The following is a 19,028-nucleotide window of genomic DNA, read 5'->3' as shown; positions in this document are numbered from 1 at the left end:
GGTGGAAAATAGACCCTAACCCAGGGAAAATGTGAGGCTTTTTTTTTTTTTTAAAGTTACATTATATAGGGGTTGTCCATCAGGGCAACTCCTTTCACTATGCCCTATTAGGACATATGAACATCATAGACGTCCCCAATTAGGAACTCCAAGTCAATGCGGTGGGCTGCTACAAAAAGCAGCTCTCGCTTCTGTGGATTCAGTACAACTATGCATTACACGGTCATCCATTTGTTTAAATAGGCACTGTGTAAACCGACAGTGGAAATGGGCAACCCCCTATGAAGCTGCCCTCACAGATAAGGGCTAATCATCGGGTATGATCAGCGGATTGGTGGGACTGCTTAATTCTAAGAAGGTGCCGCCCAGTAGTGACAACCACAAGGACTACCCATGATGAGTGTTATAGAGCATTTAATTACTGTTAGGAGGGAACAATTCTGTAGAGCCATTCTAAAGTGCCATATTCAATATTAAGAAAGAAGGACAAACAAGTGTTTGTAATGATCATCTTTTATTAAAAATTGAATTATCAATTAAAAAGAATTATATATGTCCAATGTTTGTTTTCTCCAAAGTTTTTTGCTTATACCATTCATGCTGCTCGAGAGGCCAAAATACACTCCCGTAGTGTATGCTTGAGAACCCCGCTGAAAGAAAGGTTGCAAACACAAAAAAACAAAAGTAATAATAATAAAAATAAAAAAAAAGGGTCTGTTTATCAGCTGTTTGAGTTGGTGTAATGGGGATCTGGGAAGCCTGTTTATTTCATCTATATCTCAGCAGAGGAAGAACTTGATAAATGAAATAAAAGGTAAACAAAAAAAATATATTAGAAAACGGGAAGAGAAAAAATATTAAAAAGCCATAGAACACATGGTACCTAGTATAACTTTAATAATGTTCTAGTTAACCTTGTCCTGAAATATATACAGGTTATTTGTGGCTGCCACTGCTATGATGTTTTCTGAAGGGTGCCAAGCAGTGTGGAGAATTTTTTTGCTAAAGTCCAGGCTGTCCACGCTAATTTCGTCTTTTCTGCGTTTGCCTCCTACGCAGACTTTTCGTGGCTTGAGAATTGCTCTAGGCTTGCTGTTTTCTCTGGAGGCTTCCAATGTGACATCACGTTTGGTGTTGCGGTCAAACATTCTGAAGAAGTTATTGTACGAGCCAGTCATTATGACACTGGAAGAGAAAATATTATAGTGTTTGCTGAATTATATGGGATAATCTAATATTAATAGTACAAAATATAATAGGATTAATCTTATTGTTCATATTTCAGATTGGAATATTGAAACAGGAACCCAACTGGTTAGAATTGGCAACTCTGCCACTTTTCTTTGGGGATGATTTGTAGAAAAAACCCCACAAAACAAACAAAAAAAGGGCATACTATTTACATCTCTAGTATCGAACGGTGTCTCTAAAAATTGTTTAAATAGTTTAAAAAAGAGGGGGGCATATGCCCACATGATTGCTGCAGTCAATCAGCGGTATCAGTGATTAGCTTCAGCGAACGTGTGGGTATATGGGCAAGTCAACACTGCAGAATTGTCAATAAAGAGCGGTGGGGAGCACGGAAGCGCCTGCGCTACAACGCTGGGGATTTCTTAGCTGCGTAATGGGTCTCTTATTATTTTATGTCATTTACCCCCCCTTTTCCCAACTCCAAAAACTCCTTTACGAAATTTGGCCCGTTAGGTGCAGTTAATGTGCATCCAATGTTCATAAATTATTATTTTTTTAAAAACAACTTGCTTCCACATTTTTATGTAAATCTAGCTAAACACGTCATGTAATAAAGTGGCTATAGTGTGAGGAAAGCATTAACCTAAACCTGGCCATAAAAACTTAAAGCAGTCGCCTGGGCACGGGACGGTTTTTCATAATGACCTATCCACAGGATCGGTGGTTGTCCGAAACCTGGAGCCCGCACCGATCACCTGTTCCGGCTGCCTCCGGGCACCGGATATTACGCAGTGTTCAGTGCCAGAAGCAAAGCTGCATAGCGGCCGTGTTGCAGAACTGCAACGCTGCTTCTATTCACTTGAATAGGAGCAGAGCTGCACTACTGCAGCAAAGCTGTTATACCGTGACCGGAGCCATCTGCTTCCGGCACGGACATCCGGGGCCAGGAGGCCGCCACAGTAGCTGATCGGTGTCAAACCCCAATCGATCATATACTGATGTCTTGTCCTGCGGATAAGTCATCAGTAGGAAAAACCGCCCTGTGCCCGGACAACCCCTGTAAGATAGCGGTCACCGAACACTGATTCAGACGACAACTATTCCTCCCGAATCCACCATAAACATGAATGCTCGGCCAAACCTCTGGCAATAGCATATCTCCTGTGGGAACAAAGGATCGGGCATGTCGAGATTCAGGTAGGTTGGCCCCCATATACATTCGATCAGCAGTAGTCCACGACTACATTTCCGGGTTCAGCCAAGCTCTGTCTAATATGTATCGGCACCGAACTGCAGGGAAACTAATGAAAGGGGAGGATTTATTTTTTTACTTTTCGGCTGCCACTAGTGCCGACTTTAGCCAGCGGGTATTAATTCTAAACAATTATGCCCAACATGCAAAATAAAGGACAAGAATCTAAATTTTTTTTTTAACTGCGTTTTGTACGTTCGACCCTGACAAATTGATTATACAAAGAATTTCCCTAAAGGTTTGTCATAGGAAATCCCATTTAATAACCTAATACAAGATTACTGTAAAAAAAAATAAAAAAAAAAATATTACAGGCGGTCTAAATTTACCAAGCAATATGGTTACGTTTTTTTAATGTCTTTTTTGGAGATCATATTTAATTCACAGATCTAAATCTCGCACAGTTATTTAACATGCAGACCCTGGGACTCTGTGTTCTTACCTGTCTGAACCATTCCACACACATTCAAATTTGTCAAAAATGCAGTCATTCTCATAAAGTGAACATAGTTTGCTGCGGAGGTAATCATGGACCTGAAATAGAAACAGAAGACAGCTCAGATCATTCACAAACACGTCTGACAGCTTAATTGCAAATCTTTTTCTGGTACATCGCACAAGCCGCAAATATCTAACAATGTCGTATTAATTTGCTGGCTAGTCATACAGTATAGAAATGCAGACTGACATAGAAAGAAGATAGAATAAAAAGAAAAGAAAACATATTGCACAGCCAGAGCGGGACCTGATGTTTCTTCATACTCTAGTATAAAAAAGTCATAAATAGGACCAGATGACATTCATTTTTTTAAATAAAAAATACACTATTCCACATTGTAGCGTATGTGGGATAATGTGCATTTTATTTACAGAACACCATACAAAAAAAGGGCCAATTGTTGTATAATAATAAATTATGAAGATTCCAAGTACATCAGAGCAAAGCCATTTTTTTCCATGTTTTTATCAGGTCTGTAGTTTTTAGTTTAGAAAAATCTCTCTCTCCTGTATGTATTGAAACAACTCTAAAGGACCAAAAAAAAAGTGTGAAAAAAACGAACACCATTTATTTTGCACCAAGTTTATATAAGTTTGCATGACAATTTGCACATCCAGTGGCGTAACTACCGCGGTAGCAGCTGCTACGAGGCCCGGGGCTTGAGGGGGCCCGTGCCGCCAGCCGACACGCCCACCCAAATGCCCGGTGGCGCCGCTAGCAGCCGTTATGGCTGCTACAGCGGTAGCGCCGCTACTGTGGGGCCCGCGCCGCCGAGCCTTACACAGGCCCTCTCATGCCTGTAGGTGTCGCTAGCACCGTAGGGCGCCCCAGTGCTAGCGGCAGCCAAATACATGTATTAGCACTGAATGGCCGGGCATGTTCCGTGCCTGACCATCCAGTGCCTTACAATGACACTGATTGGCTAGCGGCGCGATGACATCATCGCACCGCTTCCATGCTTGGAAGGTGCTGATTGGCGGGGCAAGTCATTCTTCCCCGCCAATCAGCGTCATTGGAGGACGCTCGTTCAGCTCCTGAAGACATGCTCAGAAGAGAGCATATCTGCATCGCCAGTGAACAGCGTGGGAACGGGATCATGTGAGTATGTCAAGTTTATATATTTTTTTCCTCATACAAATGTGAATGGCATTATCTATAGTGGGGGGGGGGTCTATCTACATGGGGGGGGTCGTCTTTATGTGGGCTATTATATATAGGGGGGTCTATATGTGGGGCAGTAGCTACAGGGGGGTCTATATGTGGGGCAGTAGCTACAGGGGGGTCTAAATGTGGGGGTGTGGGCCACTATATACAGGGGGCTCTATATGTGGGCCATTATATACAGGTGGGGTCTATATGTGGGGCAGTAGCTACAGGGGGCTCTATATGTGGGCTATTATATATAGGGGGGTCTATATGTGGTGCAGTAGCTACAGGGGGGTCTATATGTGGGGCAGTAGCTACAGGGGGGTCTATATGTGGGGGTGTGGGCAACTATATACAGGGGGCTCTATATGTGGGCCATTATATACAGGGGGGGTCTACATGTGGGCCATTATATACATGGAGGGGTCTATATGTGGGGCACTATATACAGGGGGGGGTCTATATGTGGGGCACTAGCTACAGGGGAGGTCTGTATGTGGGCCACTATCTGCAGGGGGGTCTATATGTAGTGCACAGTCTACAGGGGTGGGCTATATGTGGGACACTATATACAGGGGGAGCTATATGTGAGACACTATCTACAGAGGTGGGCTATACGTGGAGCACTAACTATAGGGGAAGCTATATGTAGGGCAGCACGGTGGCTCAGTGGTTAGCACTATTGCCTTGCAGCTCTGGAGTCCATATGTGGGCACTATCTACAGGGGCTTCTATGTAGGTCACTATCTACAGGGGGCACGGTGTGTGTGTGTGTGACAGTTATATTTAGATGTGTTGAGAATTGTAACTTTATTTATAGGTGCAGAAATGTTTTAAAAGTGAGAAGCTGAAGACATCTAAACGGAAAACTGCAGAAATGGGTCATGGCCGGGAGAAATCTATCATAGAGGTCTGAACCGGAGGGAGAAGAAAAGAACTAGAATCTGAGACGTCACCGGTGAGTCACTTAATGTAAATGTTTATTCTGCTCCTAATCAGTATTGTAGTCACTGTATGATCTGCAGCGAGATGATGGTGGTATGATTTTTTTTGTGAAACCGCATCTCCCAGCATATCCTCACCATTGTTCCGGCCATGCTGGGAGCTGTAGTTTTACGCCGTACAAACCTATACGCAGTGGCGTAACTACCGCTATAGCAGCCGTAGCGACTTCTACGGGGCCTGCAGCATGAGGGGGCCACCCGCCGGCACGGCCCCATCCCATGGTCGCAGGCTCCGCTAGCAGCCGCTATGGCTGCTACAGCGCGACGCCACTGAAGGGGTTGTTCCTACAAAAGACATGCATCCCCTATCCACAGGAGAGGGGATACATGTGGGATCGCTGGGACGCCCAGCGATGAGGAGAACGGGGGACCGAAAGTCCCCCCTAAGTTCTCCATGACAAACCTCGGACTTCCGGGGTCTGTGTCGGCAGCTCCATGGAAATGACTTGCGCACCGGTCGCGCTTGTGCACACGCATGACGAGCACTCCTTTCATTTTTATTGAACTGCGCAGACACCGGAAGTCCGAGGTTAGTCATGGAGAACTTCGGGGGACTTTCAGTCCCCCGTTCTCCTTATCGCTGCCAGCGATCACACATGTATCCCCTATCCTGTGGAGAGGGGATACATGTCTTTTGTAGGACACACTATAGGCCGTTTTTTTTGGGGGGGCTATATGGCGTTATCTACAGAGGGGGTCTGTATGGCGTCATCTACAGAGAGGGCTGTATGGCGTTATCTACAGGGGGGCTGTATGGCGTTATCTACAGGGGGGCTGTATGGCGTTAGCACCATACACAGCCCCCTGTAGATATCTACAATGGGGGGGGGGGGGGTTGTGTGATACCCAGCAGAGGGGGGGCCCCAGTCAAAAGTTTGCTATGGGGCCCAGTCTTTCCTAGTTATGCCCCTGTGCACATCTGGTAAAGTTTGAACACGAACAAATAGAATAATGAATAATTTTTTTTAAAAAAATGAAACCTCCTGCCAATAACATTTCTCAGCACAAAATCCTTTTTCATTAATTCTATTACCTGGTAGGTCTCTATTGGTCTGTTCTCCATATTGAGATCCCAGACTTTGACTGTAAGGTAATCCCTGGTCATGATATACCGACCACTATGATTAAACTTTACATCCGAAATGGAAGAGATGATCTCTGAGAAAAATGACCTGTTGCTGGGATCTTCTGGCTCTTCAAATACTGAAATAGGAACATATTTCTTGAATTATTTAAACTGAATATATTAATGCAACACAATATATTTTTTTTAAAGTAATATCCATTTTCAAGATATGCATAAACTACAATTATGGCAAGTGTGAAGTAATGCTGCTTCTTAGAAAAATTAAACTTAACACTTTATGGGCATCTCAAATGCAGCCCTTAACGCCACCAGGAGCCACACATCACATTCAGCTCGGGCCAACAGATGGTGTAGTTGAAAAACCATAGGGGCAAAAAGTTTACACGCATATTGGGTGTGTAATAAAGGAGCTTAAGAAATAAAGGGCATACACAGGTTATAGCACTGTCTCCATGGGGGGGGGGGGCTGTATGGCACAGTCTCCATGGGGGGGGGGGGGCTGTATGGCACAGTCTCCATGGGGGGGGGCTGTATGGCACAGTCTCCATGGGGGGGGGGCTGTATGGCACAGTCTCCATGGGGGGGGGGGCTGTATGGCACAGTCTCCATGGGGGGGGCTGTATGGAACAGTCTCCATGGGGGGGGGGCTGTATGGCACAGTCTCCATGGGGGGGGGGCTGTATGGCACAGTCTCCATGGGGGGGGGGCTGTATGGCACAGTCTCCATGGGGGGGGGCTGTATGGCACAGTCTCCATGGGGGGGGGGGCTGTATGGCACAGTCTCCATGGGGGGGGGGATGTATGGCACAGTCTCCATGGGGGGGGATGTATGGCACAGTCTCCATGGGGGGGGGATGTATGGCACAGTCTCCATGGGGGGGGGATGTATGGCACAGTCTCCATGGGGGGGGGGCTGTATGGCACAGTCTCCATGGGGGGGGGGATGTATGGCACAGTCTCCATGGGGGGGGGGGGCTGTATGGCACAGTCTCCATGGGGGGGGCTGTATGGCACAGTCTCCATGGGGGGGGGATGTATGGCACAGTCTCCATGGGGGGGGGGATGTATGGCACAGTCTCCATGGGGGGGGGGGGATGTATGGCACAGTCTCCATGGGGGGGGGGGGGCTGTATGGCACAGTCTCCATGGGGGGGGGCTGTATAGCACAGTCTACAGGGGGGGCTGTATGGCACAGTCTACAGGGGGGGCTGTATGGCACAGTCTACAGGGGGGGCTGTATGGCACAGTCTACAGGGGGGGCTGTATGGCACAGTCTACAGGGGGGGCTGTATGGCACAGTCTACAGGGGGGGCTGTATGGCACAGTCTACAGGGGGGGGGCTGTATGGCACAGTCTACAGGGGGGGGGCTGTATGGCACAGTCTACAGGGGGGGGGCTGTATGGCACAGTCTACAGGGGGGGGGCTGTATGGCACAGTCTACAGGGGGGGGCTGTATGGCACAGTCTACAGGGGGGGGCTGTATGGCACAGTCTACAGGGGGGGCTGTATGGCACAGTCTACAGGGGGGGGCTGTATGGCACAGTCTACAGGGGGGGGCTGTATGGCACAGTCTACAGGGGGGGGCTGTATGGCACAGTCTACAGGGGGGGCTGTATGGCACAGTCTACAGGGGGGGCTGTATGGCACAGTCTACAGGGGGGGCTGTATGGCACAGTCTACAGGGGGGGGCTGTATGGCACAGTCTACAGGGGGGGCTGTATGGCACAGTCTACAGGGGGGGCTGTATGGCACAGTCTACAGGGGGGGCGTATGGCACAGTCTACAGGGGGGGGGGATGTATGGCACAGTCTACAGGGGGGGATGTATGGCACAGTCTACAGGGGGGCACTATCTCCCTAGGGGGGCTGTGTGTAGCACCCAGGGGAGGCGGGGCCCAGTCAAAAGTTTGCTATGGGACCCAGTGTTTCCTAGTTATGCCCCTGGTATGGCATGGCCATACTATTTCCCTCCGACTTCCTTCTTGAATGTTGTTTCCAATGAAACTATAAATTATAGTAGAAATCTATACAGGTTCCTGGACATAACCATGGCAACCTGAGTAAAAACATCCATTGGACAAAAAGGTGTACAATACAGAAAAGATTTGTTACTTTCATAACTGTACAGATATATCTCTCATATATATCTTTATATACAAGTTTCAAAAACGCTTTTAATACTAGTCCACTTTGAGATTTGATGTTGCCCATTGTAACCATAGGATATTACATTATTTATTAATTGTAAAAAGCATGAGCAAACAGTTGAAACAGGAAAAATATAAATTCTTCCCTATGGACAACATAAATTACATATTTCATGAATTATCTTTTTTTATTCACTTAATGGCTGAAGAGATGCAAAAACCTCTCAACCGGCAAATAAAAAAAATAAAAAAGCTTTCATTGCGTCCATGAACAGCTAGGCCAGCCACTGGAAGAGTGACATTCTGAACAAAGCCAGAACAAGAGGTGTACAACAAAGTCTTCACAAAATGGTAATGAGGCTAATTGAAGGGATGTCTAAATTGTGTAGTAGCAAACAACCACATGAGGTCCCCCACTTGTAGATCTATTCAATGCCTAGATCTGGTTACCATGGAAGCGGGCATTGCTTAGTTCTACCATCCCTAATAAAGGCCAATCACTCAACTTGCTTTGACAGCGTGGGGCACTGAGCAAAGGTCAGATCTATGTAAACTCATAAGACAATGCTACTGGGACATGTTTCCCGTGAAAATAAAGGTTTTCATTAAAATCATTCTTCAATCAAAATCATCAACATTTCACTTATCTTCAAGACTCTTGGTTCAGAAAGTAAACTGAGGCCTTCACTTTTATTTTAAGTTCAGCGCCCTAGTTCTTGGTTGAAGCGGAGACAATAAACCGATAAAAAGACCATAGTATATATTCTGATGGTTTTCTGGCATAAATAAATTCAGGCCAAATGCCACATTTATGAAGACAGTCAACAACTTTTTACAGACTTGTGTAACCGTGGGTGGACGGGGCTTCAGAGTCAAACAGGCTGACTTGAAAAGTGGCAGAACACACCACCATGACCAACCTACCCTTGTTTGTAGCCCTCACCACATCCATCAATAGCGTATGAACAGTCTATTATTGTGAAGCTGTGTTTATGGAGTCAGATTTTTAAGGTTTCCATTCTTATCACAATGCAGGAATAGGAACAAGTGGTGTGTTGTGTTGCAGGAAATAGAAAACGTTCAGATGACAGCCTTACTGTTTTCTATGGTTGGGAAAGGCAGCTGCACCGGTCTCTCTCAGGGTGGGTATAATATATATATATATATATATATATATATATATATATATATATATATATATATATATATATATACATACATATATACATACACACACACATACACACACATACATATATACACACACACACTTTACAATTCATTTATATTATAACTGCAGTGCAGATCAATCTGTGTTGACATTTTGCTGCGGAAAGTGTCCCTCAAGGACCAGGAGCTGTATACACAGAGATCAAGGTAAGCAGCTTCCTCCTAAGGCCTTAAAGAGGACCTGTCGATAGGTCTTATAATTTTAACTGGTTATCTGGACTGAACAACACTGTCTCCCGGATTCCAGCACCGTTTTTTTTTCCTGGATCCCCCTTTTCTAGAGATATGCCCCCCCCCACCCCGTTGTGTTGGTGCCCTATATGCTAATCCCTATATGCTAACTTGCTGTAGTACGCCAACCGGGTGTAAACTACCCTCATTATCCTGAGGTGGAGCTAGCTTTCATGCCTTTGATGCTAACCAATCAGCGAAAGGCAACTTTAGAGCAGCCAGGCACAGCGTGATCTCGCCAGAGCAACCATTTCTCATGAGATCACACTGACTGGCCCGGTCTGAAGCAGCCTCGCACTGATTGATAAGTATTACAGGCAGGAAATCTAGCTCCACCTCTGGAATGTACGAGCGGTCCAGGAAAAAAACTGCGCTACAATCAGAGGAGACCGCACTTTTCACGTCAGATAACCAGTTCAAATAATATGACCTAGTGACAGGTCCTCTTTTAGTCCACAGTCTCTTCCACCCTCTCAATTGTGCTCTCACCATTACACTCATCATCCTTTCAATTTTTAAGATCTCCGCTTACTGTCAGAAGACTTTTCCCATTTACTTGCATGCAGACACTGAAAACCTTCACTGATCTAATACGGAGGGGGGTTTAACAAAGAAAAGGCACTTGCCAACCAGCTCCACGGATAGTGAGATCTCACAGGTGCACAAATGCAGGAGGATGGGATCCAAGTAAAAGAGAGGACTGTCCATGTGATAAAAAAAATACAGGCAGAAAACATGTTTTTAGACAGGACAAAATATATAGATTACGCATTTCAGGTTACATTAACTCACTCATAGCACGTAACCTAAAACGCGTAAGCTATATCTTTTGTCCATCTGTCTGCAAGCAGGTTTTCTGCCTGTATATTTTTAAATAAAGAAGTAGTTTTTTTAGAACATGGAGTTTCTGGACATTCCATTCTTTTACTTGAATACTGATGGTTTGTTACAATCTTTTTTCAATCTAGACAATACTCACTGAGATAAACATCCTGGACTGATATAGTTTGCTACAATTATAGATCAGTGTAGGTAACAAAGTTAGGACAGGAGAAAGATTTGTGCTGCAGTTTGTGTATTTAGCCCACAGATTATTGCCCACAATGCACACATTTGAAGCAAACGGGCCAGGCGTCATGAAAATGAGAGCAGTTTTGCGGCTGCATACTATCCGGAATTGCGGATAGTATAGAATGCGTGCTTTCCTATGGGCCAATGCACACGACTGTGGTTTCCACAGTCCATGCATTGCACAGACGGCAAAAAAAAATAAAAAATAGGACATGTCATTACACGGTCCGGGCTCATTGAAATGAATGCACATCTGTGTGTGCACGGTCCGTGATTGCCGACGGCCCGCGGATGACAATCCGAAGCCCGTCCATGCCGTAATCACAGACCGTACACAGCTATGGCCATGTGCAGAGGGCCTCAGTATGAGGCTTGTATTCTCTTCACTTACAGAAAACAGAGATCTTAAAAATAAGGAATTGACGAAGTTGCATAAATTTTTAACTATAGAATGATGACTTTATATTTACATAAAATCAGAAAATCCTTCATATTTGACAGTCGCCACATGCAGGCGCAGATTGAAAACGTGTGGCTCTCTTCATTCAAGTTTATGGGAGTTAGGCAAACATCAAGAGAACAGGTTTCCCCTGACTCGGCTAAGCGGGGTTCCCATAGTCCTCTATGCTGTTAATGTGTATGGTAGGAAAACCCCTTCAAAAGTGAAGCTTTTTCATTATTTGTAAAATGGACCTACTAGAGCCATTAATGCACGCTTCCAAGGTACTCTGTACACTATGGGTTTATAACACCGCAGTCAATAATTACTGCTGCATGTTGGGCATACAGGAAAAGTAGCCAAAATGACGCTCCTCCCCCTTCCTGATATCACTTCCTGCTCTGCAGCTATTGGCTGAGGCTGCACCTCACAGACTTCCTGCTCTGCCCATCCCCTGTATTTACTGAAAATATAATTAATGCTGAGAGCCCTCTTCTCCATTTTAGTCACTTCCGTCTGCATTTGGACCAGAAAGGGAGAATTACATGAAAGTATTTGCAAAGTCACTCAACTTATGTAAATTTATACGGTCAAATGCTGTCAAAATCTAAACTTTGCTTTAAGTTTTGTTTTCGATTTAGGCTTGGATGAGAAGCTCTAAGAATCGCTGCTTCAACAATAAATACTATTTTTAAAAAATATCTCCCTATGATGCCTAGACAGCCCTAACAATCTTCAGGACATGCAATGCTGGAACTACTCCAAAATCTAATTCACGCCAAGACCACTTGGGAAATCAATTGAGAGGGACAGTAGATGATTACACATTTCATATTCCATCTACTAGGAAGGCCTTCTTTATTTGTACAGAGCCTACTTCTCTTTTGTCCTTCCCAGTTCTACATTTTGATTAGAGTCTAAAGTTATTAAATTTCCCAACGGTCTGACAATTCATCCATAAAAGTCAATGTTACTTTTCATTTTCAACTCTGATGAACTCCCTGAATTGAGCTCTACCCGTCAATGAATAGAAATGGACTCAAAGCCACTGTACTCAGGAAGGTGACAAGGAAAAAAAATAAGAAAATCAATCAAAAACGTCAAGGGAGAGGTCAACCTGAAATCTTCTTTGCTGGTTGGATGATCCCTTATCATAGGACAACAGAATTATAAATAGAACAAAATAAATATAAAATGACAGCAAAAAAGCATATGAAAAGGGGACTAATTAATGTAAGACATTCACAAACGAAGAAAATACATTATATGGTACCTAACCACTAATTGTCCAACCTAGTAGCGTTTAAGGTTTCATGTCGAAGTACCATCTGAAGGGGGGGGGGGGGGGTAGTGTGATAGATAGGGGCAAGGTACGGGGCTAGTCATGGGCTTCTACCTTGCTACAACCCAGAGTGAAATCTACGCCAGCTCCCAGCTATCGTGCTTGCGTGGGTTTCCTCCAGGTACTTTGATTTCCCCCCACACCCAAAAACATAGCGATAGGAAATTTAGATTGTGAGCCCCAATAGGGACAGTAAGTGAGGACCTCTGTACAGCGCTGAGGAATATGTTGATGCTTGATAAGTAATAGAAATAAAATAAATATTTCCGCTAAAATTTACAATATTTTTCTATACGAATTATAGTAAAAATGTTGCCTGCTGTGGCCCTGCCCCTTTTCTTAAGCCCCATCTCTTTCCTAAAAATTGGCGCGGCCAGGATATAATGCCTAAAAGTCGCAATTTTCACAGTGACTTCTCTACGCCAGTAAACTAGCATAGGAAGGTTAATAAATTCCCTCATTATGTTCAGCTAATCTAACCTCAAACTATCTAAAACAGATTAAAATGATTATTGTATTCGCCGACAAATAGCTTTGTACCTGCCCGGCCAAATGGGACAATTTGGTGCACTCCGTTAAAATGTCCGCCACACAATGGGGGACTCTTATTGAAAACTAGTGCAAGGGAAAAGTTTACCAGTTTCCCAAGCAATCAGATCTCATTATTTAGAAGGTCTGGAACTTGTAAGAAGAATCCAGATTGGTTGCCAAGGGCAAATGCCCAAGTTTTCCATCTCCCCCAATGTGCTCGGAGTCCTTTCAATAAAATACAAACAAACAATTAGCTATGTCTTATAACCCCCTATATCCAATAAGCAGCGAATCATGTAGAAATGCAAAATATAGAAAGCCAGGGCAGCGGATATGGAAATTCATTCCCTTTGGGTCTATTCTTCACAATGATTTATTTAATAGAAGACCAATACTGCAGCACCCAGTAAGGTGCAGAACTGGAGTTCACAGCCAATATAATGTAGGCCTATTTACAAGCATGAATTGCCTGTGTAGACCGTTTTAGTACTTAGTCACATCCTCAAAAAGAAACACCGTAATAACAGTATTTTTGTTGGCGAAGTAGCGGTTCTAAGAGCTTCTCCTCCAAGAGAATTACAATTCTCAGGTCACACACTGAGAAGGTTAAGGGCATTTGTTTGCACCTAATGCTTCACTGAACCACCTAATGTGTATTGTACAGTTGTATCCGTCCCTTTAAGTTAATTAAAGGACACTTCCTTCTACGGTCTGTCACGCTCTTCACATTTTACAACACAATGTAATGATCTTCACCTGCTGGTTACAATGGGAAAATGTAAATGGCAGAATTGCACAATGTAAAAGCAGAGAAATAATAAGTGACTAGATTTTCCTTTGAGGGGGGGGGGGGGGGGGGGGGGAGATTACGCTGCCTAGAATTAAAATGAGGCCACAAGAGATGATCACAATTGCACTCTGCCTAGCAGAAAAGAGCAGTTTTTAAATTTTTACATTAATGATACTTAAAAAGCACCAAAAATAAATAATTACCTACAGAAAAGGCCCATGTATATACATAATACCGCACCCAAATCTGGCTTTACAAGTTATGGTTAATTTGATTTTTTTTTTTCAGTTCTTAAGATTTGCAATATCCTTATCTATCTTACATGCCGATTTCTAATACTTTAATAGCCCCAAGTGGACCCTTCTGTCTTCTATGCAAAACCAGGGGTGCTACCTGTAAGCTACCAATGGCATGATACATCCTGGTGCTCCTACTTCACAGGAGCGTGAGTGACCTTTATTTGGTCAATTTAAAAAGTATAACGGAGGCTCTATTCATAACCATGTTTAGGCTCTATGTGGGAGTCAATGGCAGTATGGTCAATGCAACTGTATAGACATAGAGCCTCCCAAAAAACACAAGCCTGTCTATTTGGATTCAACCAGTTGTCAGTAGAGCGTTGTTCACAATCAAAAGTGTTAGTGTATGTATACGATTGGAATTTATTTTTTTCCTATTCTCTAAAATGACTCACACTTTGAATGCTTGTCACACAGAGCAGAAGAACGCATGTCACACAGTCGTATCGTTCCTTTACTGCTGCTATATACAAATGTGTTGCAATTATGCGGATGGAACTCGGCGGCTGTTATGACTTCTGTCAGCTCTTCCATGTTGGTTGGTTTAATGTCTACAATATCTGGTTGTTGAGGAGTTAAGGGTATACACCAATTTATGGACTGATCAACTAGAAGAAAAAAAGAAGAAAAGAAAGATTGCTTATTTTCATGTATATGGCCGACAATCCTTGGAAATTGCTATGATGTGTATGGGCATGCAGTCATTTGCATACTGGCGTTTACTAACACTAAGTACACAGCGTAACATTTAGGTTATAGAAGTGGGTGTCTCGATCAAAGCCAAAAGGATACTGAAACTTCGATTTGTTATCTCTAGGTTCCACAGGTTTAATCTTAGGTCATCTGCTGACATGTACGTTTCATAGTCACTGTTCACAGATATTGAATTAATGTGATATGTATGTGCATTGGAAAACACTCTTCTTGGGGTGGCCTCCACCATTAGATCCATGGGCCTTAATACTGGGACCTGAAATGAGAATTAAAAAGCTCTTAGTAAGGACATTAAAATGAATAACTCTACAAACCATTAACTCTCTTGCATATATACATAGAAATATAACCAGGTTAAGTTATTAGGTATATTTTATTAGGTGTACTATTACTTAAAACTCAATGGACCAGTATTTAAGCGAGTTACTTCTGCCAATGCATTATGCAGGCGAGGATGGCCACGAGGCCTTTGCATTGGAGTTTTAAGGTAAGTAGTATTTCTAATCCAAAACCAGGAAAAAAGTAAAAAACTGACTAGAATATGGCACATACACAAACCTTCTACAATGTAGTTAAAGAAAACACACAAATACTCTGCGATAGCCAGCGTTTCATTTTTGACTGGAATTGACTAGAGAGTTCTTGAACTAAACTGCTAGGTACAGACATTTTGAACATTGCTGCAAAAGTACAGAGATTCCTTTTGTTTAGACAATATAGAATTTCACTGGTCAGCTGAGAATAAGTCATTCCACAATATTTTTAGCTGACAAACCATGTAACAATAAATTTATACAGAATACCATTTATGTAGTGTAGTGTACTTGCTCTGTGAACTTTTTACAGTCCCTTTTAAAAAAAAAAGCCACTCCAAAAATTTTTGCACACACACATTTGATGACAGCCTTCAGCTCGTCTGCATTGTTGGGTCTGGTGTCTCATCTTCCTCTTGACAATACCCCATAGATTCTCTATGGGTTTTAAGGTCAGGTGAGTTTGCTGGCCAATCAAGCACAGTAACACCTCAGCAGCGCCCCAGGCTGATCGCCTCCATGCCACGCCGCATTGATGCAGTAATTCATGCAGAGTCGGAGCCCCGACCAAGTATTGAGGGCATATACTGTACATACTTATCAGTAGGCCAACATTTCGGTATTAAAAATCTGTTTTAAAATTGGGCTTATATAATATTCTAATTTTCTAAAACGCAACATTTCGGGTTTTCATAAACGGTTAGCCATAATCATCAGCATTAAAAAAAATAAAAATTGCTGGAAATAGATCACGGTGTAATAAAATCGATATAATATATGAGTTTCACTTTTTTAATTGAATTACTGAAATAAATTAACTTTTTGATGACCTAATTCATTGAGAAGGACTAGTGTCTCTCTCTCTCTATATATATCCCTAGACGCCTATTAAGGGGTTAACATAGGGTCTTCCCTCCACACAGGGAGGGTAATTAACTAAGAGAAATACACTGCTCGGTGTGTGTGTGTCAGAAATGGGAAGCAGGAAGGTGAAGACTGGTTTGCTGCTGAACAGATCTGACATTTACATGGGGGTGAGAGCTAACCCCTGCAAAGGGCTGGACTGTGTGTTATACCTGGACTTTTGTTACGTGAAACGTTTCTTGCTATTCTAACCTTTGTGTATGCTGAGGAGACAAACTACCATTGTGATTGAAAGAGAACTAAAGCTTCTAAAGTCCGGTTTAAACAAGAATACTGCGCTGACAGCGTCTTTGCCCATCTACATTCCCCAAACCGGTACGGTACAACACGCACGCTCGCACGCGCACACGCACACACACACACACACTTATCAGATTCCTGCACCTTTTTTTTTTTACAAGCCCATTGTGATACCTCTCGAAATGATCTACATTTTGAGGCTCCATGCCGGCCAGCTGTAAAGCGTTGAGAAACGTGACAGTACAGCGTGCCATAAACACAGAGGAGAATCATTCAACTGAGGAAATGCATGCATAGAAACAGCACATTTGATTTTATTAGGGTGCTTCTGTGCGCTCTAGGTAATGTATCTGCACAGAGTGCAATGAGCCATTCCACTGCTATCAGAAAGGCCATACAGCAGCATGTATGTCTGTAGTTTATTACACAACACCGCAAACCACATAAAATCACACAAGAATTACATTTAACACATTTATTTATGGGCCAAACATATTTATATAATACATAGCAAACAGCTTTATTACGGGGCATTACACGTGAAGCGCAGGAATCTAGTGGAGATTTATGAATAGTCATGTCAGATCGGATATGTCCTTTTTCAACTTGCGAAAACAGAAACATGGCAGGAAGTCTCATTCTCCAAAAGGTGTACTAAAGTGACATTTATTTTTCTTTAAGAAGGCGCAAAATTCTTCAAATATATATATATATGAAAAAGGGGGAAAAAAAAATTACTAATTTTCTGGTGAGCCTACACTATATTAGGGCGGATTTATAAGAGCGTATTTTGCGTGCGCAAAAGGCACTTAACAGCTCCCTGTCATCACGCAGCCGCCATCATTATGACACTGTTTGGATGTTTGTAAACAGAAAAGCACGTGGTGTTTTTCTGTTTGCAAACATACTTTTGACTGCTGTTGTGCGAAACACGCGCGTCCCACGGTAGTGCTTCAATGTGGTGCGCATGATTTTCGTGCACCCATTGACTTCAATGGGTGCGTGATGCGCGAAAAACGCAGAAATATAGGACCTGTCGTGCGTTTTACGCAGCGGACTCACGCTGCGCAAAAATCACTGACAGTCTGCACTGCCCCATAGACTAATATAGGTCCATGCGAGGCGCGTGAAAATCACGCGTGTTGCACGGACGTATATCACGTTCGTGTAAATCCGCCCTTACTCTGTTGCTAGTGTGATAAGTACATTCCTGGTGACTGACTGGCTTTAAAGATAACATATAAGCTACCTGCAGCTGCCACTTGACGGAGCTTAGTGTATACACATTGAACTCAATAGTAAAAGGCAGCATAATTAAAGCTACTGGTCCGTACTTCTAGTTGCACCTAGTTTGTGTCGTTTGGCTAGTAGGTGCGCTGATAGAATATAGCAGACTATACATGCACACACAACTGGCTTTCAGTCACTGCAGAGAGGAGCGCGGAGAGTTCTGCTCATGAATACTCCGGACTCATAACGGAGTCCGCAGTACAGTGTATTCCTTTGCGAAGCTCTCCCACACCTCTTCCCACCCTTCTCTGCAGTTACTGAAAGGCTGCATTGTTTTGACGACCATGATAAGTGGAGATTCACACGTTCCGGATTCCGTGCTAAAATCTGCATGGAAATGTGCCTCCCAGTGACTTCAACGGGATATCTGAGTCTCTGTGCAGAAGTCTCAAATTGTCAGCATTGCGGGGAAAAAAAAAAAAGGAGACATCCCTTAGAGACTCGGATTCTCGCAAAAAAAGCCAGAGGATTTCCACACGTGGAAAAACAGCACATCCACAGAAGAAATCCACAATAAGCCTCGGATTTCTGCCACTGATCCTGCAGTAAATATGTGATATATTTGCTATAGGCAAAGAAGTCATGTGTAATCATCGCCTAAATGAATCAGATTGTAGTCCATTTCTAAAGGTTGTTTTACATGGACAGATTTTCTGACGGTAACGTGCATGAACTGACACAAGCAGCATGTAGATTGGTGCTTAGAGCAAGGATCGGAAGTATGGAGACGAATGATAGTGAATATGATAGTTTGTATCCCATAAAGTTTATATTTGGTCGGCAGCACATCCCTGTTTACATGGGGAGATGTGCTGCCGGCAAACGACTATTTTTATGGCAGCATGAAAGATCCGATCAGCCAACGAACGTTTGTCAGCTGATCGCTGCCATGTTTACATGGGCCAATGATCGAGAACAAGTATACATACTCGATCGGCCGATGTAAAAGGGCATTAAGAAGCATCTAACAGAAATTTAAATGCTCAGAGTAAAAGCTCGGCAAAATTTTTTCCATCAAGAAACAGCCTCATATGCAATTCCGTAATTAAGAAGTGTACCTTTAGATCA

General features: G+C 43.4%; 1 protein-coding gene across 3 annotated transcripts in view; it reads right to left on the bottom strand.

Moving 5' to 3' along the window:
• Window positions 1-497: 497 nt before the first annotated feature.
• Window positions 498-19,028, bottom strand: part of PPP2R2B (protein phosphatase 2 regulatory subunit Bbeta) — a 299,520-nt gene continuing 280,989 nt past the window's right edge. For all 3 annotated transcript variants that reach the window (XM_075856521.1, XM_075856520.1, XM_075856522.1), the window contains 5 exons: window positions 15,052-15,229; window positions 14,655-14,819; window positions 6,126-6,295; window positions 2,886-2,977; window positions 498-1,185 (listed from right to left, as the gene is read on the bottom strand). In XM_075856521.1, the coding sequence (XP_075712636.1) occupies window positions 906-1,185; window positions 2,886-2,977; window positions 6,126-6,295; window positions 14,655-14,819; window positions 15,052-15,229 (885 nt within the window). In that variant the 3' untranslated portion in view covers window positions 498-905. The remainder of the gene's footprint in view (window positions 1,186-2,885; window positions 2,978-6,125; window positions 6,296-14,654; window positions 14,820-15,051; window positions 15,230-19,028) is intronic.

This window comes from Rhinoderma darwinii, chromosome 3, assembly GCF_050947455.1.
Source record: "Rhinoderma darwinii isolate aRhiDar2 chromosome 3, aRhiDar2.hap1, whole genome shotgun sequence".
In the NCBI taxonomy this organism is placed as follows: Eukaryota; Metazoa; Chordata; class Amphibia; order Anura; family Rhinodermatidae; genus Rhinoderma; species Rhinoderma darwinii.
Note: the sequence above shows the minus strand (reverse complement) of the source record. Positions and strands in the feature narration are given on the sequence as shown.